Source organism: Mya arenaria, chromosome 5, assembly GCF_026914265.1.
Source record: "Mya arenaria isolate MELC-2E11 chromosome 5, ASM2691426v1".
NCBI classification, from domain to species: domain Eukaryota; kingdom Metazoa; phylum Mollusca; class Bivalvia; order Myida; family Myidae; genus Mya; species Mya arenaria.
In genome coordinates this window covers 5,265,377-5,289,900 of record NC_069126.1, presented here as the reverse complement: position 1 = coordinate 5,289,900, position 24,524 = coordinate 5,265,377, and the positions used below count along the sequence as shown (strand labels likewise).

Below are 24,524 nucleotides of genomic sequence, written 5' to 3'. Positions count from 1 at the left end.
TTTTTGGATGATATATGTCTGCCATAAAGAAGCAAATCATTTCAAAGTCATACTAGTTTTATCATTGGTTAAATGGTGGTGTGCTAATCCAATCTATGTATTTACATTTTCAACAATAATTTATCATGATGAAAGTCAATTTTATTTTATTTTATATTTAAAGCATTTTTGACTGATACAAGTTGTAAATAATTGCAAACTCATACTAGTATATGATTGGTTAAATGGTTTTGTGCTTATCCAATCAGAGGGCCATACTCATATATTATCAATGACATAATAACCCCTTGTGGTTCATACAAAATGAACTTGTCAAGTTTTATCTGTACAAAAGGCTAGGGAAGAGTAAATTAATATGTTTAAATATGTTATGCATTAAGAATGAACAATAAATACAGTAAGATTTGTGGAAAAAAGAATATCTGTTATTAAGTGGTAAAATAATAAATGTTCAGCGTTAAGTTGCTGTTTATCTTAGTGCTATTTACATCATTGTTTATATAGAACATTATACATATATGTCATGTGATTGATTCAGCTTTTTATTTGTTCAAATTTGTAAATATGAACATCCGTAAGAGACAATTATATATTTTTTCACTTTTTTTAATAAATCCTTGTTTTGAGAAAAGGAATTGAAACTTCATATAATGCTGATTTTGTTTTGTAATAAAATGCCATTTTTCACCTACTGGGCTTGTCCCTGTAGTTTTCATTGTATGATAATTATTACCGTATATAAAGCCATCATATCAATGCATGTATTATACAGTCAATTTTTGTATTCAATATTTCGGAGTTTTAATAAAATCTATCTATCTGTCTTTTTCGTTAGTTTAGGTGCAGCTTGTTTGATTTGCAAGTAAGCATTTCAGTTTAGTTTGTGACATTAACTATTACGATGTTTTGTCAATCACTTATTCATAAGATGGCCACTGTATGACTGTGTATCATTATACCACTGTTACAAAGTTCACAGTTTATTTTACAATGTTCACACTTTATTAAAATCAATTCAACTTATATTTAGAACATCTGTACTATTCATACTAAAACCACCATCAGCAACAATGGTACTTTCTTCCATTACAATTCTACATACAATGGAAATATTGACTGATAAAATCACGTTTTAATGAATGTGCAAAAGGTAGGGGAGAGAACTCTTCTTTCAATAAAACCACATGTTTCAATTAAACACTCTTCAATAACCCTATTCTGTCAGTTGTCTCCGCACGTGAGTGGTCTAAGTTGCTGATTTAAAATTTGTTGTGATCAGGCCGACCAAGTTCAATTCTAGCTTTTGCTAGATTACTTTTTCTATGGAAAAACATAAGTATGATTGTCTGTGCATATGAGTCAGATTTCCAACGAAATTTTCTTGTGGAGCAAATAAAACTGCCTCATTAATTATTTATGATTACAAGATTTCATAGCCAAATCACCCATGGTACACAATGAAGCTTAGTGCAGTAGTGTATCAGGGGTATCCGAGGATGTACTTACAAATACTTAATGGAAACATTGATACTAGTTTAACACAGTTAAGTAGCCCAACTGGCGTGTAACATTGTCAGAAAACATTTTCATGCAATGTTTTTTTTTCCTGTCGGCAATGTCAGCAACAATATGGACTAAATCAAGTGTTTAACGATGCAACCAAAATGAATGCTATTTTTGTGTAATTATGCCGTGGTTTTAATTATGTTCTGTTCATATTATGCAAAAAGTAGAGGAATGAATATACCTTGTGACATGAATTGCCAGAAAATGTCAAGCTTAATGCCTTCATTATGTAATAAAAAATATGAATGAATGACTTCTTTCTCCGGTGTTTTTCAATGTCATCCACATTTAGGACTTTTGTGAATGGCACATAGATAATTTATGTAATATGACTTTCTGACTTTCGTAACATGATTTGTAGGGGTGTGGGGAAAGTTAACAATTGCGGGCATTGTTATGTATTTCGTCTGAAGGTCAATGATCCACTTTTTGGCTTTGCAGAGTCATTTCAAGTAAACATGTCATAGTTAGAAGTGCTTGTCCATTAAGAGTGGTTCATTGCTTGATGTGGGAATGCATGCTATAGGGTAATTAGTTTATAATTAGTTTGTAAAACCTTGTGTCAACCTGGCTCCAAGTATTAAGACTTAAGAAAGCTTATCACTGTACGTATAATTATGTAAAAAAATAAAAAAGACACCTAGTGGCCAGAACATGTATAATGGTCCACCATTTTCTTTTTGCTGGAAATTTTAAGTATTAAGAAGCAATTCGAGATTGCAGTGATGTTTGGAGTTTCCCATTATTACTAATTTGATCAGTGTAACATTTTAAAATGCTACTTAATTCAGGTTGAAATGCATCCATAATTTTTACGGATATGTTGGTCCATCCCATTTTTGTTTGGTCCATATGTTTCTCATGCATGGTTTAATTATAAAATCATATGGCAGAAGTGATCATCATTGCATGAGGATGTGTTCAAAATAGGACCTGTGTTCCTCACTTCAAGGTCAGTGTCACAGTAACCTTCAGAACTTAGTATGTTTTGCTGTATAAGCCTTACTGATGATAGTTTGTGTCCAGTCCATATCTTTGTCATACAAGGTTGGATTTTAAAAATCATTGGCTCAAGTGACCTTCACAGTATGAGAGTGTCAAGCACAAGACCCGATAGTTTGTGTATGGTCCACATCTTTGTCATACAACGTTGGATTTTCAATATTATTTGGCATAAGAGACCACCATAGTATGAGAGTGTTTCATAAACAAGATCTGTGACCTTTGATGTCAAGGTCATCAAGGTCACAGCAACCTTAAGCTCTAGTTTTGTTTTGTTTGTCTCTATTGTCTCTTGTGTTATAATACAGTAGGGTTCTGTGTCTGTTTTGTTTTGTTTGTTCAAAAAACATTGACATATATATGTTAAGTCCAATACCAAGGTCAATTGGTCAAAGGTCAAGGTTACTCATACATTTTAAGGTGAAAACTGCAAAACGAACCATGATTCCAAGAGTCCCTGAATGCATGTGCACTTTTTGTCTCCATAATTATGAGCCACTCCATACAAAGATTAAATGAGACAAAGAATTGAAGTTTTTTTTAAAAAGGTCATTGTTAAACAATAACTTGTTTGCAGTGGACCGACCCACTCATTAATAATGATATGATTTGTTTACCCCAAATATTTGTGAGCCACAACAAATGTGAAGCAAGTTTGTTGTTTTTTCTCTTAATAATGCAAAGGGATTTTATAATCAAGGCTGAAGGCAGGGACGAAAATAAGCAGTAGCCAAAATTTGTTGCTGACTGATATTCATACGTTAAAGAAATTACATTCTGCAAATTTAGAAATGGAATCTTCATTTTGGAAATAGGATTAATAGGTCTCAAAACTAATGGATATATAGATAGATATCTTTATTTTATGCTTTCAAAGAGGGTTAAAGTACTGGATTTCGGTAAAAAACCTAATGAGATTTCATTATGTATATTTCAGTAAAAGTTTTTCAGTACTATTATTTCACTCTTAGTGGTAAATGATGTATGAAAATCATTTATTATGGCCACCTTTCAACGATACTTGATCACATCATTTTATAATTACTTATACATAAGTCACCTCTCACTCATGAAAAACACACTTAATACCGACTGGGCGTGAGATAACTGTAAACAGTTTTTAAAAGGAATCGATCATGTTTTATACGGTAAAACATCAATATTAATTCTTTCTTTTTTTGAGTGGCATACAAACAAAATGAAATGTAAAAACATCATCGAATTACAGCTCTACCAGCTATCTTTGTTTTTTATGAACATGACAGAAAAAAGCTCTATTTGGCTTAAAAATTGATTAATTTAGGCTTGGAATTACAATTATATCAAGCCAATTGCTATTTGTTTTTCATAAATGTATGTAAAATAACCCCTTTTCAATCTTGGGCCAATAAACTATCAGACTCTCAGGTTTCAACAAATTTAAAAAATGTTACCAACACAATCTGTGAGTGAGTCCCTTTTATTATGAAAGAACCAATTATACTAATTGATACTATTATGATAAACAATGTTGTAGGCTGTGACACTTCATATTTTCACAATGCTGATACAGCAAGTAAAAAGGGAGATAACCACAGAACACACTATACCACTTACTCATTGTAGTAAGTATAGTACTACTTTCTTTATGAATGAAAACATAGTAGCCAATCAGAGAACAGATGCAGTTGACATGCGCAAACGGTGTCATGTTGCACAGCAGAACTTTTGTCCGAAGTCGTTTACCGAAGTTTGGACAAAACTTTGTGCAAGATACATGTCATAGTGCTTAAAACTTGGTATATTCAGTCTGTTTATTACTGTTGACTGGACTGAGAAGTAATACAGCTGCTGTCAGATACTAGATGTGGAGGAAAGATCGTTTTTCATTCATAACTTGAATCAACGCTGTGGTGAGTTTTATAGGTCATCATGTGTTTTGTAAAATAACAACGACAATACTGTTAGATAGTTTTTGTTTACATAAATCATATCAAGTACTGTCTTTTACCATGTTTTTGTTGAAATAAGGTAAAATAGATTAAATATCACGTTTATATTTGAAGAACTATATTTTAGCAAGTGTTGGTAATATTTTTATAAGCGGTAAATCGTTTCGTAGTTTTTTGAATGCATTTCATATTTATTTAGAAATGGATTGCGACTTGATGCATCTCGACTACTGCCTTGATCAAGAAGATTTTTTCTCCGGTGAAAAGAACAAAATGACATCGAAAAAGACGTTTGTCCCTCCGCTGCAAATTATTAAAACGGTATGTATTCTTACGCGTAACCATTCATAAAAAAAGTTCTGACAGCTTTCATAAAAAGCTAAGAGTTCATGTTAGTAAGATGACATGAAGGAATCAACATGAAGTAATGAAGTAATCATGTCATCTTACTAATATAAACTCTTAGCTTTTTATGAAAGCTTAATGATAAAGAATATTATAACTTCTTCTTAATCATTAAGATTTTTTACCTCAGTTTATATAACTGACTTAGAATACAACCTCATTGGCTGACACATAGTCAATGCAAAATCTGAAGCAGTATAAATTTTGTGTATCGGATGAGTGGCAGTATGCAGACCAAACACCAGCAAAAGATGAAATTGTAAATAATGAGGCCTAGTAATAAATGATTGCCTGTCTGCAACTTCATTGGCTGAAAATGCAGGATTTAGTCTGATTATCATTGAAAAAAGAAAGCATAATCACAAGCTGATGCCATGGTTATAACTGCCTGAACTACATGTACATTGTATGCATAGAACAGTTCACTGAACATTTGGGTAGATTGAAGTCATAGTTAAAGTAAACCTGTTGCATTGGCATTCACACTTGTTGACTGCCAATCATGCCAGTGGCAGCCAAATGACTTAAGGGCCATCTTGTCAATGATTGTAAGACAAAATATTTAAATATCATGAATGTCAATAATGTACAGTAGGTAACTGTCACAAATTAAATTTAAAAAAAATACTTACAAAATCAATTAGACTTGCCAATGAAACAAGAAGGGCTTAGTCTTCGTCTCATTTATATTTACATGCACCAAGTATAGAGAAATTTTGATGCTCATATTGTATATCATACATGGAGTTAGGATCTTATAATTTTTCGATATTGTGCTCTGATTGACTTAGCACGACATCATTTAACCAATGATATACAATGTTACAAATATCAGCTATTATTTCATGCAAACATATGTTATCAGTTAACTTTCTTTAAAGACAAATGTTCAACTACCAAAATATTTATGATTTTTAATCATAATGAACAGTTATTTAAAATGCAATAATAAGTTTTGATCACATTTTTTCTTGTGTTTATGTAGTATGAACTCGGGCAAGTGAGCAAATTACCGTGAAGGGCTAGCTACTTCTATGTTCATAATGTGATCAATCCATAAGAAAACCCCATCATAGGATATAGGCATTGATAGGATGGCCCCTTATATTTTAGGTTCAGCGCAGTCTGGCTGTTCATTTTGAGCGATTTTGTTATGGGATAATTATATGACATGTATTTGCCTGTTACTAGTACCCGGTAGTCTTAATTACAGGCAATAATGGATTGTTTTTCATGAAATATGTGCATAAATCTGGGATTCTCAGCACTCAAGAGTTTACAAAAAGATTAGCCAAACCAATTTGAAATTTAATCACAGGTCTATGGTCATTGCTGCTTAATTCCCAGGGTTGGATCATTACCCATTTCATCAGGTAGCCAGCAGCACTACCAATCTGAAAAAATCTTGTAGCCTTATCAGGTATTTTTGAGAATGAGGAAAAAACACACTCAAACTCAACATTCTAATTTAATAGGTCCTTTATTACATCTAAGGTGGGGATAGAGGTGACAGTGAGGAATGTCAATAAATTGATCGGTAAGCTTTAATATTGCAAGCGTCTATTCTGAGATTAAAACTTGTACCATACTCTACATAAACTCACGTGTGTCGTTCCTTAACAATACCGTTTAGGTTCATAACTAGCTTTACTTCCGTATAAGTGTAAACAAAATATTTTTTTATTAAACACTTATAAATAGTCGAGGGCCTGTTGGACGACCCAACTGGAAGAAATAAGTTGTCGTCCTGAAAAATTGGTATCCTCGGGCTACCGATAAGGTTTCATTTCCATTATGTGAATTTATCCCTTTTGTGGAAATGTTATATTATTTTATTATATGCTGCTCAAAGAGTTTGTTGAGGTAACAATACACGCTGCATCCACCAGTTTATTTTAGTCATTGTCCCATCTGACCTCTCTGACCGCCCCATCAGTTGTTTTTTTCCAGAGTTTACTTTTATTGCTGGAATTCAATGAAAGTAATAGGGAGCTTCGCAATTATAATAGGTTCAAATCAAGAACAGAAACACATCATCAGTATAAAGAATATTTTTACATCAAGTTATCCAAATATTGTAAATCTCAAATATCTGCAAGAATGTTTAAGATGAAGGTCTCCAAACAATCTTGTTTACCTTTCTTGTAATTTTCTTTTAAAAAAATGCAGGGCAGTTTTTAAATTTCTTGGGTTATATTTGGAAATGTTAGGTTCATTTCAACTTATTGCTGTTGACCATACATGTATCTGTTAGAAGTTTCAAACAAAAACTTAACTTCTCTTACATCATATTAACTTGTTGCTTTCTGTTAACATTAAATGCTACAATAAAAATCTTTGAAGACAGAGAAATGCTTAGCTTGTTCAAGACCCTTATAAATGTTTTCACGAAAATCATAATGTAACTTTCTTGTTTTAGTGTACTTAAACATTGAAAAGCCCACTAACATACACCATCAAAGGCAATGTCATGTAACTCATGTCACTGGTGTTTTATGGAGGCTGATGGTAATTAATTTTCTTCATATAAAGAACTGTTTCCCTCATTTAGATCATTGGGTTAATGAAATAAATTGACATTGTTGTTAATCTGTTCTATAGCAATAAAACTCAGGATAATAAATTACAGATAATTGTACCAATTTTACTCAAACTCAGCCAACTTGCCGGTTTTCAAATTGAAGTGTGAACAACAGGAACATCATCTTTGTCAATTTTGTAAAAGGGAAGTGTGTGGACATCTTCATTTACGCTATTTACTCTGTCATTTTAAAGACTTCTTTGCTGAACCTGTTTCTAAAACATCGACATCCATATTTTAAACAAAGTAGAAATGTTCCAGTGCCAGAGTTGGTCATAATTTTAAGTGGGACTCATTAAACTTAAAATCTTGAGTGTGCCACTTAGTTTAGTAGACACAAACATTGTGGTGTATGCCAAAAGAAAAAACGTGCTCTTTGGCAGGCACAGGTTTGCCATGAAGCAACACAACAGCTTCTTTGCATCAAGTAGCCTTGCAGACGTTTTACAACTGATTAGAAATATTTACTGCAGTGCTATGTGACATGCAAAGTTAGGAGTAATGTTTCATGTTTCTAAATTCAGACAAGTTGGCAACCTGAAGTTAAATGTACGAAGAAAATAATTGAAAACTACACTTTAGCGTTTTTTTAATTTTGTTTATAAACTGTAGGGTTTTCGATAAGGCCACACCAAATTGATAACTTGTTCATCGGATTTTTTCCAAAAAATAATGGGGCGAGCGAGCAAAATAATAATAAAAATATTTGTTTTGCATTTAGCAAAAAAGAGGAGCGAGCGAAGAGAGAACAAATATATATAGTCATTTAACTCACTTTTGCTCACATTTTATTCACTTATTAACTAAACAATGATATTGTAAACAGTACAAGGATGACATCCAGTGAAAGAATGATAACACTAAAAGATAATTCTATACAAATATTAGTTTTGAGATCAAACAAATGCTATTTGAGATCAAGCAAATGTATTTCTTTAAACTATTTCATAAATGAGAGAACCCAAACCACAGTTTTTTTAAACCTTTTTGAATTTTTTTTTTTTCAAAATACCCTATGCATGGCTAAGTTAAAGCCTGGACACAAGCGCCAGTGGTCGCAGCCACCTGCCTGTCCAATAGCATATCTAGATCTATTAACTAGGTTTTTCACTTTTCCTTAGGAAAACTTGGTTAAAAATAATTCTCTATTAAAATACATTGTCATATCTCATGCCATGGAAATGACTAGACAAGGTGACTTGAAAAATAACTCACAAAATGAATACAGTAAAACTGTGATCGCTCGAGGTCGCCGGGGACCAAGCATAAACCTCGAGGGAACCGATGTTTCGAACGACCCAATTTTCAATTCTCCAGTCTTTTATGAAATATATTTCAGTGTATCTCACGTATGAAGTAGTCTGTTTACTAGGACATCGATTATGTGTTGCATTGTGGAAATCGCTCATATGTTCAAAGGCTGTCGTTTACTATATGTATATTTAATATAAAATGTAAAAGAAATATCAATAAATCAATTTTTTTTACAAAATGGCCATATTGCAAAGCAAAGTGACAAAAAGGAATTCTTTTCAGAGATTCCGATGTTGGATCGATTTGGTAACGATCCAACATCGGAATCTCTGAAAAGAATTCCTTTTTGAATATGGCCATTTTGTAAAAAAAAATGATTTATTGATATTTCTTTTACATTTTATATTAAATATACATTATTCATATTTTTATAACTCATTTACATTTCTCACAACTAACTTCTCATAGTTATCTTTTAAAACTAATATCGGTCATGCGTTAACAGTGTTAAACAGTTTTTCACACCTTATCAATTGCCTTTCAACTGTCATTGCAATTTTTATAACTTGCGAAAACTTTAATACCTAGCAATTGATTGTTATTATGGAACACGCGGTCGGGAAAAAGTGTAGAATTATGACCTCGAGGGAGCCATAAGGTTTTGTTCATGATTTGTGTACTTGGGACCGAGAGTATTGCTCGACTTTGACATAATTAGGTTTCGATGCAGCGTAGGTATATTTTATATGAAAATAGAAGGAAAAAAGTTAGGGACCAAGCTCCGACCTCGAGGGAAAGACGGTTCTTGAACGACCGCTTGTTCGAACGACCGCAGTTTTACTGTATAGTCATTTGCAATCAAATATAAACTATAGCTATCACTCTTGCTTTGACTACATGATTGGCATTGGTAGCCATCTAAGTTCGAAGAAAAGAATTTACAAAACACCTACACCGTATTGTAAACCTTTTCAGCTGAAAATATGTCACAGAAAATTCCAGCCAGCTCCAGATTGATTTTAGGCTTTCTCAGAATTTAACGCCCATCTTTTTTAAACTTGCAGATTTTCCTTAATTTTTTTAGATATCTTGTTCAAATTTAATACAAGTAATAGAAAACATTAACATGTATACAAAAGACACTTTTACTTATGTTGTACTGCAAATACTGATTGTGTCAATTTTCATATATATAGCAAAACAATATTTCAAGAAAATACAAGAATATGCAATATTTTTTCATAGACAAAAACCAATCGGCATAAATATTTAACACTTGAATAATTTCCATATATAGTATAAATATACACATGAACATCTAAAAATTCTACAAACATTTATTCGCAACACAAAGTGTGATTAAAAGCTTTTCCAATCACACAGTCTGACACCTTTTTTTTTATCCTTTTTGACTAATATTTACAAAATATACACAATCTGGCTTGTTTGATGTTTTTGTTTGAATGGTAAAACTCATGGGATTGCATGAAGCACACATGAATGTCAGTCAGGTTAATTTTTAGCATCATCCTACTGTCCACGAACATTGACTTATCGGCGACCAAGGACTCCACCCCAAGCACGCCCTCGTTGCCTCATGGGGACAGGAATTTCATGATACGCTGCGTCAGAGGAATCTGAAATTTTAATAAGCAATATTATACATAAATGTTCATTGTAGTATAATGTAGTATGCATTACTGAAACAGTTTGACGATAACACAAGAAAGGTGGTGCTCGTTTCTTGGCCAAACTTCATTTTTCTATTAATGTACATGCATTGCATATGAATTAAATAGACACTATACTCTGATCTGTAGCAAAATAAAAACAAATATGCATAAATCATAAAATGTATATTTTTGAAGGAAACAAATAATACAAAAAATACATCATATTTGCTATATTAACAGCAAAACATCAAAGAAGTTAAAATACACACCTGAAGTTTTACCTGGACAGGTGTAGTAGGTAAAGATGACTGTCTTTTCACTGTAACGGTCATCTGAACTCCCGTCAAACATGTCCGAACCAAATTCACTGTCATTCACGATAAAATTCAGCAACCCTTGCCCAGTATATATACGTTTACTTTAAGCGGGAGCCAAATTAAAACAAACACATTTGTCCAAAATTTAATCAAACTTTAAATGGTGTTAGAATTGTCATTTGTAGAAATGTTGATGTAATTTTCAAGAATCAGGAAGTGTTTTAGTCTCGGTCATCTAGACGCTTGTATCTCGGTCTATATCGTTCATATACTCTAATTGATGCGGCTGCATGATTGAGCCGGTGCATTGATAATTGTTACGATCGAAAAACGCGGTGATAAGGGAAAAGGCTACATTCTACTAAATAAATTGGCACTCGTAAAAAAAAAAACTTTTTTTTTAGATGGTGCGGGCGCAAGTGATAAAAAAATAAAAATATTTTTTTTGCTTTTCTGAAGAAATAGGTGCGGGAAATCCGATGAACAAGTTATTAATTTGGTGTGGCCTAAGTCAAACAATAAAGAAGCAGATAAGCTACTACTCATTTTACTTAAAATTTACTTATTTTTTTCCCAATTTTAACTGACCTAATATTCATCTGAAAACAACATATGTATTTTCATGCTTTATATATCATTATTTTTCAAATTATTAAATACATCCATAATCATGTTGACCCACATTCATGTTTGTGACTGTAAGAATCTGTGAAACTTAAGATAGGAATAATCTATAAAAATGTGACATACTCAATCTTCCACTAATTGATAATCAATGGAGACACATTAGGGTAATTACCCGAGTTCCAGAAAAAAGTTCTGACATTCTTTGCAGAGACAATGTGATAATGTCGTACTGTACAGTTGTATTAGTCAATAATAGTACAATTACTTAAGTATGCTGTGAAAAATCTAGGTTTAGAAGTATGTTACATTCTAACTGCTGATAATAGGCCTTTTGGGATGAATTTTTAGTCTGCCTCATATACATCTTTGGAACAGATAGTGTCAACAATTAAGTCTGTGGGCAGGACGCAGCTCAGCAACGACTTAATTGATTCACAGACCAAAAACAAGCCCTTACTTTCTTAGTGTAGAGTGCAGAGCCTTATAATTAGCCTGCGCGCATGCAAGATCTTCCAAATAACCCACTTTATAAAGCCAATTAATGACTAAATAGAAATTTGGGGGTTATGTTTGTCAGCATTTTTCTAAATAATTAACTGTGAATCCTAGCAGGGATCCCATTGGCACAGGCATGAGCATAGACACTAAAACACATGGAAGGCTCATCAGAGGATGTGGAATTCTTTTTTATCATGAGTACAATGCTTAAAGGTGACATGTATATGTTTCAAGGAAATAAAGCTGTTGTTATGATTTAAACTGGAGAATCAAGTTTTCATTACTAGAGTAACTTTTTCATGTATAGTACCGTATTTTCTCGACTATAAGACGGGGAAATTGGGTCCCGATTTTTACCCCCAAAGTAGGGGACCCGTCTTATAAGCGAGTCGATAAAATATTAAAAAAAGATTCAAGTCAAAATCAGTTAAATTTTACATAGGGTATTCGTCTATCCAGTCTATCGTCTGCTGATATAAGTATGGGGCAATTAAGTAAACAACAACACGAAATCTCTTCACCGCGCGTGCTCTGACGTCACACAGTGTACCGTTATATCTGCATTTTTTCTCATGGTGCGTGTCAGTATAATTAGTTTGACAGATATTTCAAATCAATAAATTGGAATCTTAATATGATGTAGGTACCTAACTGTCAATTTGATTAAGCAAACAAATGACAATGCGAATATGAATCCTTTATGTTCGTCGCCAATCAAGGGACAATATTGTCTAAAGCATTATTGCTAAACAAACACCTATTCATGCCTCGGCTTTTCGCAGTTATGTTATTGAAGCCATTTATTTTGCCGAAGAACTTCATTGGTGTCTTCAAAAAAAAAATAAACTAAAACAAACATATGTTGTTATTGATTAATTATTACAATTTCGAAAAGTAACGACCTGTCCTGCAAACTTATGTACTCATTTTTAACCTACCTCCAAATATAGAGCTCACAGTTGACCGCCATTTTCTTTGAGTAAAACAAAAACAGTTACCGCGAAAGTCGATAATTGTCCGTTGAGCTTGAACATTTTTACACATTAGGAAGAATTTTAGCATTTTAGATTTGCTTAAAAATTGACCCCGTCTTATAAGCGAGTCGAAACAAAAAGCACCAGATTTCATGGGCAAAGTTAGGGGGCCGTCTTATAAGCGAATCGCCTTATAGTCGAGAAAATACGGTATTGTTCCTTTGGTCATGATTTCTCATAATTGGAATTCTGCTTGAACTCTCCCTGATATATTTTGTTAATATCAAGCACCATTCTAAAAATAATACATGTATAATAAACACCTTGACTATTTATGAACACATGGCAATAATATTGTACATCAACACATGTATCTTTGTTGAGAAGAGCGATTTCAAATCAGTCAGGTAATTTGACATTTTCATTGGCACATTACTCAATTTTCTGTTTTTACTCTGTGTCTGAAGAATACACATTTTTTTAAAGATATTCAATACAGCAATATATGTAATGTAATCATAGAAGAATAAAGACATTCAATACAGCAATATATGTAATGTAATCATAGAAGAATAAAGACATTCAATACAGCAATATATGTAATGTAATCAAAGAAGAATAAAGATATTCAATACAGCAATATATGTAATGTAATCATAGAAGAATAAAGAAATTCAATACAGCAATATATGTAATGTAATCATAGAAGAATAAAGACATTCAATACAGCAATATATGTAATGTAATCAAAGAAGAATAAAGATATTCAATACAGCAATATATGTAATGTAATCATAGAAGAATAAAGACATTCAATACAGCAATATATGTAATGTAATCAAAGAAGAATAAAGATATTCAATACAGCAATATATGTAATGTAATCATAGAAGAATAAAGAAATTCAATACAGCAATATATGTTACATAAAAGCATTCAATACAGCATTATATATGTAATATAATCATAGAAAATAAAGATGTTCAAAACAACAATACATCTAACGTAATCATATAAGAATAAAGACATTTAAAACAGCAATGCATGTAATTTGTAATCATAGGAAAATAAAAACCTTTGATACAGCAATAAATGTAACATAACTGTAGGGTACATAAAGATGTTTAGTTCAGCAAAACAGCAAACTATATGCGAAATATATTCAATTAGAAAAATCCACAACGGTTTCTTTCTCAATTCAGGTGACCTACGACCCTGTAACTAGGGAGATCCCACTGTTTTACCGTCGCCAGGAAAGCAACGAGGACCACCGCGTCCCCACCCTCAACAACCTTCAGCGTGTGCCATCCTTCGATGACCTTTCTGATGACTGCTCTGGTGGGTTTCATGTAAATGTAGAGCCAAATTGTGTGAAAAATTAGATTTTGCCTGCATTCAGTATTTGGTTTTACCAAAAGCATCCCTTGTAGTTTTTGTTTGTCTTCAGCTCCTTAAATATTTTCAATGGTATTCATTGTACTTCAAGACTTGTACTACTTTATTGTCCACAAGACAGTTGAAGGTTATAATAGAATTCAGATATTTGTACCTTTTTACCATTCCCTTTCCCGTTTCATTAACGCTGTACTTTTCCCTTTCTTTTGAAGGTGCTATTTGGGCTGTTTTCATGTACCTAATATTACTGTAAGATGTCATTTTCTTTCAGCAAATATTAGATTATGGTAATCAGTTCATAGTCCCTTTAGTGATATAATATTTATTAGCTAATTTCAGTGTTTCGCCATACTAAGATCCCACGGTGGGTTGTACAGAATCGGAAGGTGACAGGTCAAAAGGCTTTCACTGACGCTTTGTCCGGGCAAAAATAAATCCTTTCACCTAAAAATACATGTTTTTAGTAATATAATCTCAGTTTGAATGAGGTAACAATTATCAGGTAATAAACAGGACTTGAACCTTTTTCATGTCAAAATTTGACAAGGTATCGCAATTTTCAGAGTGATATCTTTATTCAAGTGTTCATTGATCGATTCAGAAGACATTGTCACTCAATTATAATCAATTCAATGAAATTGTGTCCATATTTCTGCTGATAATTGCTATAATGGATGGTTCTTGGGGTAGATAACATCGCTATATCACCTGCAAACAATATGAAAATCAGCTGAAATTGTCACGTAATGGATCCGTAAACAGTGATTTGCATTTCTATTTCATGTGATTGAATTTTATGTCCCTAAAATAGCTGAAATTGGAACATTTCTCGAGGTAGAGATAGGACAATTTTAAGAATGCACACAGCAACGCTTTTTGAACAGAAAAATGGTTTCATAAGTGTTTTACATATAATTACTAGTAAAAAATATGTGAATTATGATAATAATCAGATATTACAGTATCTTCCCTCTGATTCTGAGAATCATTATAGTTGTTTTTTGTTGTCTATTAAAATGAAATTTTGATGAGTTAGGAAAATAATTCTCCTGAATTCAAGTTACTGAAAGGTTTTTTTTTACCAGTGATGTATCATAGGGATTTTTCCATGGTGTTTTTTTATGTCAGCTGGAAATAAAAGCAGCCACAAGATGGACTGTACCACCCCACTTCATGATTCACAATAAGTTTTGGTTGAACTGGTCCAATACCTGATGTTTTACAAAAAAAATATTTGAACTGGCCTTAAAGTCATTTGAACCATCTGTTTTGGCCTGCAGCCTGTTCTCATTGAGAACCCTGACACTGCAGTTTATCATATAGTTGGCCAGCATTTTTAGAGATTTGATAAACAAAGATGTACTGATATATTAATATAAGTAATAAGGTTTATAATTAGTTGTCTCTGGATCATGGCTCGCCATAACATGCTGAACTACCGGCAACCTTGTACATGTTTTTGTTTCATGCCAAAATCTAGGGTATAATTATTACTTGGTGGTTCTGGTAACAGTTATGTGGAACAATTCATTCATACAAGTCTGCTAACCTTACAGTATGATCACACATGCTTGCCAATGTTCTGATTCAGAAGTTCCAACCGGCAACTGCTGAGTAATTAATGTCTTTATAATTTGCGTATTATTATTTTTCAAAATGTTTTTTTTTTTTTCAAAAATTATGTCAGGCAATTTATCAACTCCAACATTTACAATGAGAGGTTTTGGCTATAAAGAAACTGTAATGTTCTCGAGTTGTTATCAATCACTGATAGTCAAATAAAAATGTAAATTTGTTTGTCATGGCAACTCCCGATTTAAGTGGTATTATAAATAGCTTATTGAATAACGGTATCTTGGTTACATTTAGGGAAGTTTAAATATGAATGTTACAAGCATATTTAATCCAGTTATGAAATTTCAAAGAATATTCAAATGATCTTATACCAGATTATGTGATCCGATTGAAATGTCAAGCGCAGGTTGTGTTTGAACAAAAAGATGAAATCATGAATGAGCAGCTGATCTGTGATCTGATTGGTTAATATTCTGACACTTTGACCCAGTGACCTTACACTGATGTTATGCAGGCTTCCAGCCAATAAACCACAAACCTCAGATTATCCACCTGTAGAAGAGCACTGGCAAAATAGACTGGCATACCCAACCGACATTGTTTGAGTTTGTCTGATTTTCTATGAAAAAAGTTGAGGTATTGTCAAACTTACAGTATTGTGGCCTTTAGTTGCATCAATGGATTTTTATGATTCAAAGATTTAAATTTTGGCCAGTACTTAACACAGTTTTTAAGATATTATATCATCACAAAAGGGGGGGGGGGTTCACTGAGAACAAAACATGCATGTTAAACAAAGCCCATAAGTAACTAATAAGTTATGACCCTTGATCAACAGTGAAAAATGAACAATGTAACAATGCTGCTAACTGTTTTAAATATAGGTTATAACTCAACTCTTATTAATTGAAAATCAAGCCACGTGATTGAATAATGTTCTGGGACAACATCTTGTAGAGTTAAAAAATGACTTGACTTCATTTGTTTGACAGAAATAAACATTCATTAACCAAGACTTTATTTCAAAGTGACTTTAAAGCTTAGTTCATCAACATTCAAATGTCAAGGTTATATCTGGTCATGTTCACTTATTTATCTTGACATTTATTTCTACCTGTTCCCATACACTAACAGTACCAAAGTTGTCTTTTGTAACTACAATCTTGCTATTCATGAACATCTTCATAATAATAAGTGTTTATTTCTGCTCTTCTAAACAGTAAGTGCTTATGAACACTAAAAAATGTTAATCCTATTTTGTATTCAAAGGCTGCGAACATGTTTGTGACAAGTAAGTATTTAATTTTATGGAAAAAAGTCTTAAAGCTGACTGTTCTTATGATATTTGCATTATTTCGAACCAAATTTGCATTAGTTCATTGTTCTGGCCCTCCTTTTTTGATCAAGTTGTCTAATATTCAGAGGTTAAGGAAAATACACCTTTTAAATTTTACATCAAACTGACAAGGGGATTTGTATGAAATGGTAAGAAAAATAATTCAACCTCAAGTAGACCAGCATACAGACTGCCAGTTAATAATGTTCTATGCTTTGGCTTTCTCCAGATATGTGTTCCAACTTTATTAATGGTCTAACCACAACCTGGTAGGAGCCAGTCTATGTTCTGGTGTAGCACTGGTTAGCAGTGGGCCACTCCTTATTATTGTCTGAAAAAAGGCATGATTATAATATCAGCTGGGTTATGAGATTGACTGGACTTTATCACTCCACTGCAGGGTTAATAGTACCCCCTGCTCCACATCAACAGTCATTCAACTCAGTCATTCAACTTGTGCTAGTTACTGGGATCAAAACTGATTTAAACCACAGAGTATTGCAACCTTGTACTGCCCAAATCTCGATGAAGACTCTTTGCAATGACCAATTATTTCACAAATTTGATGAGATTTGGAAAATTTATACCAAAATAGTGTAAAAACTTTCAAGGGTCACTTACTTTGGCGCCAGGCATTCAAGTAGGGGCTAAAATCATTTTGCTGATTTTAATTTATATGGACAAGAAATTGATAGTTTTTGATATCTGATTGTGTATTTTTTTTTGTGAATGGTGGAGTGAATTTCATTAATTCATGAATAACATTTCCATTCAGGGAGTAACTGGGCACTCATTGTCCAGCCCCTAATGTTCAGATAAATGAGAAGGCTTTCAAGGTTGCTTAACTTAATTTCTTTTTCATTCAAATTTGATATTGAAAATCTTCATTGAGAAAAAGAGTCGTGGTCCCTGTAGGGTCAATTCTCCAAGTTAATGGACAAAGCTTATCATTTTAAAGTGATTGGACATCAATTTTAACAGGGGTCAGGGGTTTTAGAATCAATTGAAACCTAGATAGGGGCAAAGCCCTTGTAGCCAAATTTGTTTTATCAATCTTTCATGGTTGTAATATAAAAGGAGGAGCCCTTGTAGCCAAATTTGTTTTATCAATCTTTCATGGTTGTAATATAAAAGGAGGATTTGTTCGTTTATGACTCTTGTTATTTGATCTGTTTGAATCAGGGAAGAGAAGATGGCCTTCAAAGCATTTGCACCATCTGAGAACTGTTTATTGCCCTGTAGTTGATACAATGTATACAAAATAAAGATGTGTTTTGTTTTCTTCAGTGGCCAAGGGAGTGGTCAAAGTCTGTGTGTATGTGCTGGTCAACCTTTGATCTCCGTTTTACTATTCCAAACAATTTGTATCATCTTTCTGCTTACTGTTAGTAGCTGTTGCCTGCTAGAGGCAGCATCTTCTAGATTAACAGTTACTAAAACATTTAAAGTTTTATATTTTACATTTATTTTAAATGTTTTTTTAGATGTGTGAACAATGTTTTACCTGACTAGGTTGATTTATAGGATTTCAGGGTAGATTTCTCCTGATCAAATATCTAAATTTATCAATTGGGATTTTTTAAAATTGGTTTTATAAATAGAAAAAGTATTTACATTTTATAAATATTTTTTGTGTCTCCAAATTTGTTAATCATGTCAAATATAGAGACAAGGAACCTAGACTTTTACTTAAAATGATTACTCACAGACTAGCTTCTAAAACAATATTCTTACGGAAGTCAGAACGTTTGCTTTGTGGCAAAATTTCGTTGTTTTATACTAACAATGGTGACATAGTAAATGGCACTCCCTAATTTGTTTAATTTTACTTCTTCCCTTCGTTTGTTGCTTAGTTAAGGAGTTACGGGACAGACGTTCATTGTTCGTGAACGTAATCATATCTATGGCATTGTGCTATTGTAATTCTGCTTCCTTGCGTAATATAATCAGTTTTTACCATTCAAAAACAGCCTGTGACTCAGTAGTATTTGTTTAATGATTTTAACGTTTTCATTGTCATGGAGACTTACATAATGGTTTGAAAGGCTACCTTTCATTGGGCAAATGTTTTCATTGTGGTTTTATGTTCATGGCGACATTTTTATTTTGATCACTCATAAAAATACAATTCCTCAAACAAAGATCTGTTTGCCTATCAGAGCATGTAATATGGTATAAAGGTTTGAATTCAATTAGTTGGCCCTCACTGATGTTAAATAAAAAACACAATCCATAAAGACTTCATTAATTTAGATCAATTTCCGTATTTTCAAAATTTACAAACATAAACGTTCATTAAATTTTTTATAGTATGATATTTGTAAAATTAATCTTTAAAAAAAAAAACCTGATAGTTTTTACAATGGGATTTTTTTTGTAAATGTTATATAATCCGACGGAAAATATGATTTATTGCCCATTATTTAATCAAGATTAATGCAATCCCGTTACTTAGTACTTATTTCACAAAACATAATGGGCCAGGTTGGTTGATGCTGACAGAACATTAATTCTTATGATGTAAGTATAATGTTTGTCCGCATTAATTAATTACATCACATCATGAACATAGACTGCGTTCACGTTGACAGGCCATGTCGGCAGCGACAGACTGGTTTGTTTATCTGCCAGCTCGTGCCTGGGATTGGCTCCTGCGACTTTTCTGGGTCAACCCGGAAAACTCAGATAATAAACCTTCAACATTCATATTTACTGTCTTTATAATTGTATGCATTTATTTTAATAATGGCTAATGATATTAATTATTGTTGTTGCCTCACTTGACGTTGTGCATTGGGAAAGAGGACTAATTTATGGTGAAGAGAGCATGTTAAGGTTGTTACCTTGTTTATCTGAATTGTTGGCCAAGGTCTTTTCCACTTGTTCTTAACACATGATTTATTTATGGTGTCATAGTCTGTACTGTGTTTGCATAAGTGATAACATTGATTCAGATGCTGCTATTACTGCTGCTGCTGCTGCTGTTGCTTTCATTCTGATGGTGTTGGTGGTGGTGACGATGAAAATGATGAAACCAACAATGATGATGGTGATGATAAAAATATAATGTCAGTCCAGATAACTTTTTGAGCCTTTTCAGTGGAAAATATTTCAGTTGTCACCAAAGGATGGTTTATACTAAAATACCCTAGTAAAGTTATGGTCAGCCTGACATGGGATGGTCATACTGGTGACCTGAAATCCGGCCTCCTGCTCTGTATAGTGTCAAGGCACAAAGAACCTGCCTGCCAGTTTTTAAACTTTTAGATGATATTGCAATCTTCAAACTGTTCTTTAAACTCATTGCAAATTACCTCTTTTCTTCAAAGATGTATTTTAACGTCAGAATCCATTAATTTTTGAGAAAGCACTTTGTGTACTGAAATGTCAAAAAAAAAAAAAATTGAGCAAAAATATATCTTAGATGTTATGTAAATATGAAATTTTTGCCTTGTGCCTCACCTGTGTAAGCAATATTGGCGTCACCTGCCAAGCAGGCACTGGTTGCACGTGCTTCCCGTTACCCATTGCTCGGGAGAGTAGTAATGGGAAGCAAATGGTGCATGTGCCACTTCATATTTCATTGATAGAGAGTAGATCATCAGTCTCTTGAATGGCGTGTGAGAAAAACAGTGAAAACCGCCACTCTGCAGGGTTTGAGGCTTGTTGTGTCATTTTTAGTAGTTTTAAAACTCAGTAGGTTAAGAGCCAGTATTTATAACATGTCGGATGTGCATGTTTTTCTTGGAACATGCAAACTGTTGGAAATATGGGTGTGAGACACATGCTTGTATGGCATGTATTAAGGAATACAAATCAAAATCACAGTTATATAAACACTTCTGAAGCATGCAACTCTTTCCAAACAAATATCATGAGAAATTGATGTTCAATTTCTAATGCTGAGAAATGTTGATGAATTACTCTGAAGGCTTGTTCCTCAGTTTGGCCTTAATTGAACCCTAAAGTTCAAGTGTCAAAAGGACAACATTAATCATGATGACCATGTAAGCCTGAACATATTGGCATTCTAGGTACACTCTTGCCCACAGTGGTCAGAAATTAGCTCAGGTTGAGCGATGTTTTATTGCATATTATAGAGAACTGAATTTTCTACCTTCTGTACCCTGTGTGTAGGAGTGGGTAGGCTTTTGTTTTTGGTTACTAGGCACCATGCTATCAAAATGTTTTTTCCAGACCCAGATAATATGAATGAATTAAAAACCTACTTGGCAGTGAATGAATATCTAGTGATGATGTAATGACATTCCCAGGGCTGGAATCGTCATCTGCCTGATGGCTCTTGTTAGAGCAGGTGGACCACTAGAAACCCTCTTAGACATAACAGTGTGCTACCTTCACTGAGTTGATGTATTAAACTTCCCGAAAATCTTGAAGTCATTTGGGGAGACTCATTATAATCAAGTCTTTGTCACTGTTGTCGTAAGCAGTCTGGGAAAAAATTCAAGGAGGGCTTATCAGGTTTGTTTATGGCTCAAGGTTTTTCCATTTAGTCATTCTGGTAACTTTGGAAACAAAATCAGATCTTCATTAGTTATTCCCAATATAATAGTGCAAAAAGACTAAAATTGATGATACTAAATCTGCTGAAGATCTAGCTAGTCTGCCAAATAAAAGACAGGGATTGTTTTACATTACTGCAGTAAGATGCATGGTGTGACAGGTGGCCAGCATATTATCAAGGAGTCCTGGTTGCATTATCAACAGCACAGCCTGTGGAAGTCAAGCCTGTAGTCAACAGCAAGCCAGTTTGGTTGAGTTGTTTCAGTTTATCTTGCCGGGAAATCTGTGTGCAGTGTTGGTGATGGATTAGCGCAGTGTGATGGTTCGTGGGGGTGTCACAAACTTGGCACTGATGCAGCTTCTTTCCCCACTTAATTTTCTCCAAGCAGTTCATGTTTGCACTTCTTTTAATGGCCTTGGATTGTATCTGAAATTTCTTCTGATCGGCACTTTCTTGGCATAATGCTTTTCCACAGTACTTGATTACTGTCATCTATGTATAGGTCAGGTTGGCTGGGTGGATTTTTATGTGATCTTTCAATACAGCTCCTAGCACAATGGAATTGCAAAAAACACAAACAGCAAACGCCACCTGTACCTCGTCACAGAAGAAGACTTGACTACCACAGCTTTATGTACTTTCTTATCACTATGGCATAGCACTTTGTTACTCTAATTCTTTTACAATTACTTTATGGTTTCTGCTAATTTTAGCAACTAACAGTGAGTACAGCAGCAAATATAGGATCCTGCATAGCATCTGCAATAAAAGTCATGGACTGACTTTCACCTGCCCACTGCATGTATGTGAACATAATTAAAGGGGATAATAAAATATGTATCAGGGCTTTTTCTATAGTACCCACGGGTCCGACTATCGGACCCATTCCCAAAGCAAAATATAAGATATTTTTCCCAATCTTCAGAAAAAAATCCCAATCAAAAAAAAAAAAAATTTTTTTTTTTTTTTTTTTTTTTTTTTTTAAAAATTCTTTTTACCTATACTGGTTCATTTTCAACATCCTAATAAATTATGTGATGTGAAGATTTTTTGGTAATTGAACTCAGAAGTCATTGATTTTCATCACATTCAGTGATGAGTATAAAATATTATCTGTCATGATTTATTGCAATAGATATTTACACCCCAAGGATTGATATTTCAGCCATTGTGGGTCTTTAAAAGGGAAAATAAACTAATATTAAATCATTTCCTAATTCACAGGAGACTAGACAGCTATTGTTTTCACTGTAAAATTTCCCAATTTCCGCATTTTCACGACGCAAAATTTCCCAAAATGTCTAGGGTCTTTTTCCCAAAATGGGCAGAAAAAGCCCTGTGTATACTTTCTGCATAATGAGTAATACATCTAAAAAAATATATTCAGTATTCTCATGGAATTGGTATTCAAAGTCATACTGTTTTGCACTCATAACACGGTTTAGTGCAAAATAAGCACTGAGTCACTTAATTGTTTGAAGACTACATATATATCAATTCAATTAAATCTTGTATCTTCATACTTTTCTTGAAATCAAAATCCTGATTTCGAGTGTGTTAATGTCATGTATGTAAATCAGTTATTATTAGCATTTTCCCTGCATAATATTTATGTTTCAAGATGCACATAAGTTTAGGGTACTGTCAACTATGGCAGACTTAAGTCTGAGCTGTGTGTCAAAAATATGTTTTTATTTTCAGCTTAAGCTGTTTTAGTTAGATTTTAATTAGCTATGACTTGATGCCTTCTAAAGAATTTATCCAAATGTGGCCAAGCATTCTGAAATTTAGTTATTGTTTATTACCACAAACAGATACATGAAATTCCTCAACTTTCATTTGTAGTTTTATTAAAGGACATTTATGTTTAAGTAATGTAAACTTATTTTATCCAAATGACTTCCCTTAAAATTTTTTAGCTCACCAGAGCACGAAGTACTCAAGGTGAGCTTTTGTGATCGGTCTTTGTCCGTCGTACGTTGTCCGTCCGTCAACAATTGCTTGAAAACATCTCCTCTGAAACTACCTGGCCAAATTCACTGAAACTTTACAGGAAGCTTCATTGCATGACCCTCTACAAAAATACTAGGCATTGAGATTGATCAACAACAACAACAAAATGCTCGACTTACTGTTTTGTTTTAAAAGAAAATCTCTGAAACTACCAGGCCATATTAAAAGATACTTTACAGGTAGCAGCTGAGTTCATTGCACAATGTCATTAAGAAATTTGAAAATCACCTGACTTTCTAAATACCTAAAATTCTATGTTGCTTTACATACTAATGATTTGCATTTTAAACCTAAGATGTTTTTGGTTAAAAAAAAAATTTTTTAATCATACTTACACTGTTACTTTCATAAATTATTTCACTTGAAAGCTTAATTATATTCAACTGTTGCAGTTCACAGGAACCATAACTATGGCTACAGTATTTCCGGAGTTATTTTTATTTGTTCATTTTCATTCTTTACTTTTGTGGAAGAATTTACTCCAAAAGTCTTGGAGGTATTGACATGAAATAATTGATGAAAGTAACAGTGTAAGTATGATTTTTTTCACCAAAAACATCTTTGTTTTGCACAATGAAATCAAATGCTGTAGCTGATGCTATGTTGACATTACTCAAAAATTATTAAGCCAGAGTTATGGGGCTTGCTTACAACTTAACAGGGGTTGACACTTACTATATTTCCAAAGTGTCTTTGTTCTATGTTTTAATACAAAAATATCATTGTTTTTGATGGTCAAATAATTTCAGCTTGAGCTTGAAATGAATTTCGGTGGTCTATGTATCATGAAATTTGGTGTCATCGGGATCTGGCGATACTGTTATTTTTGAATGTTGATTATCATTGTAAGCA

General features: G+C 33.2%; 1 protein-coding gene across 3 annotated transcripts in view; it reads left to right on the top strand.

Moving 5' to 3' along the window:
* Positions 1–4,252: 4,252 nt before the first annotated feature.
* LOC128235009 (protein C-ets-1-like) overlaps positions 4,253–24,524 on the top strand; it is a 45,179-nt gene continuing 24,907 nt past the window's right edge. For all 3 annotated transcript variants that reach the window (XM_052949683.1, XM_052949682.1, XM_052949681.1), the window contains exons 1-3: positions 4,253–4,460; positions 4,699–4,820; positions 14,031–14,166. In XM_052949683.1, the coding sequence (XP_052805643.1) occupies positions 4,701–4,820; positions 14,031–14,166 (256 nt within the window). In that variant the 5' untranslated portion in view covers positions 4,253–4,460; positions 4,699–4,700. The remainder of the gene's footprint in view (positions 4,461–4,698; positions 4,821–14,030; positions 14,167–24,524) is intronic.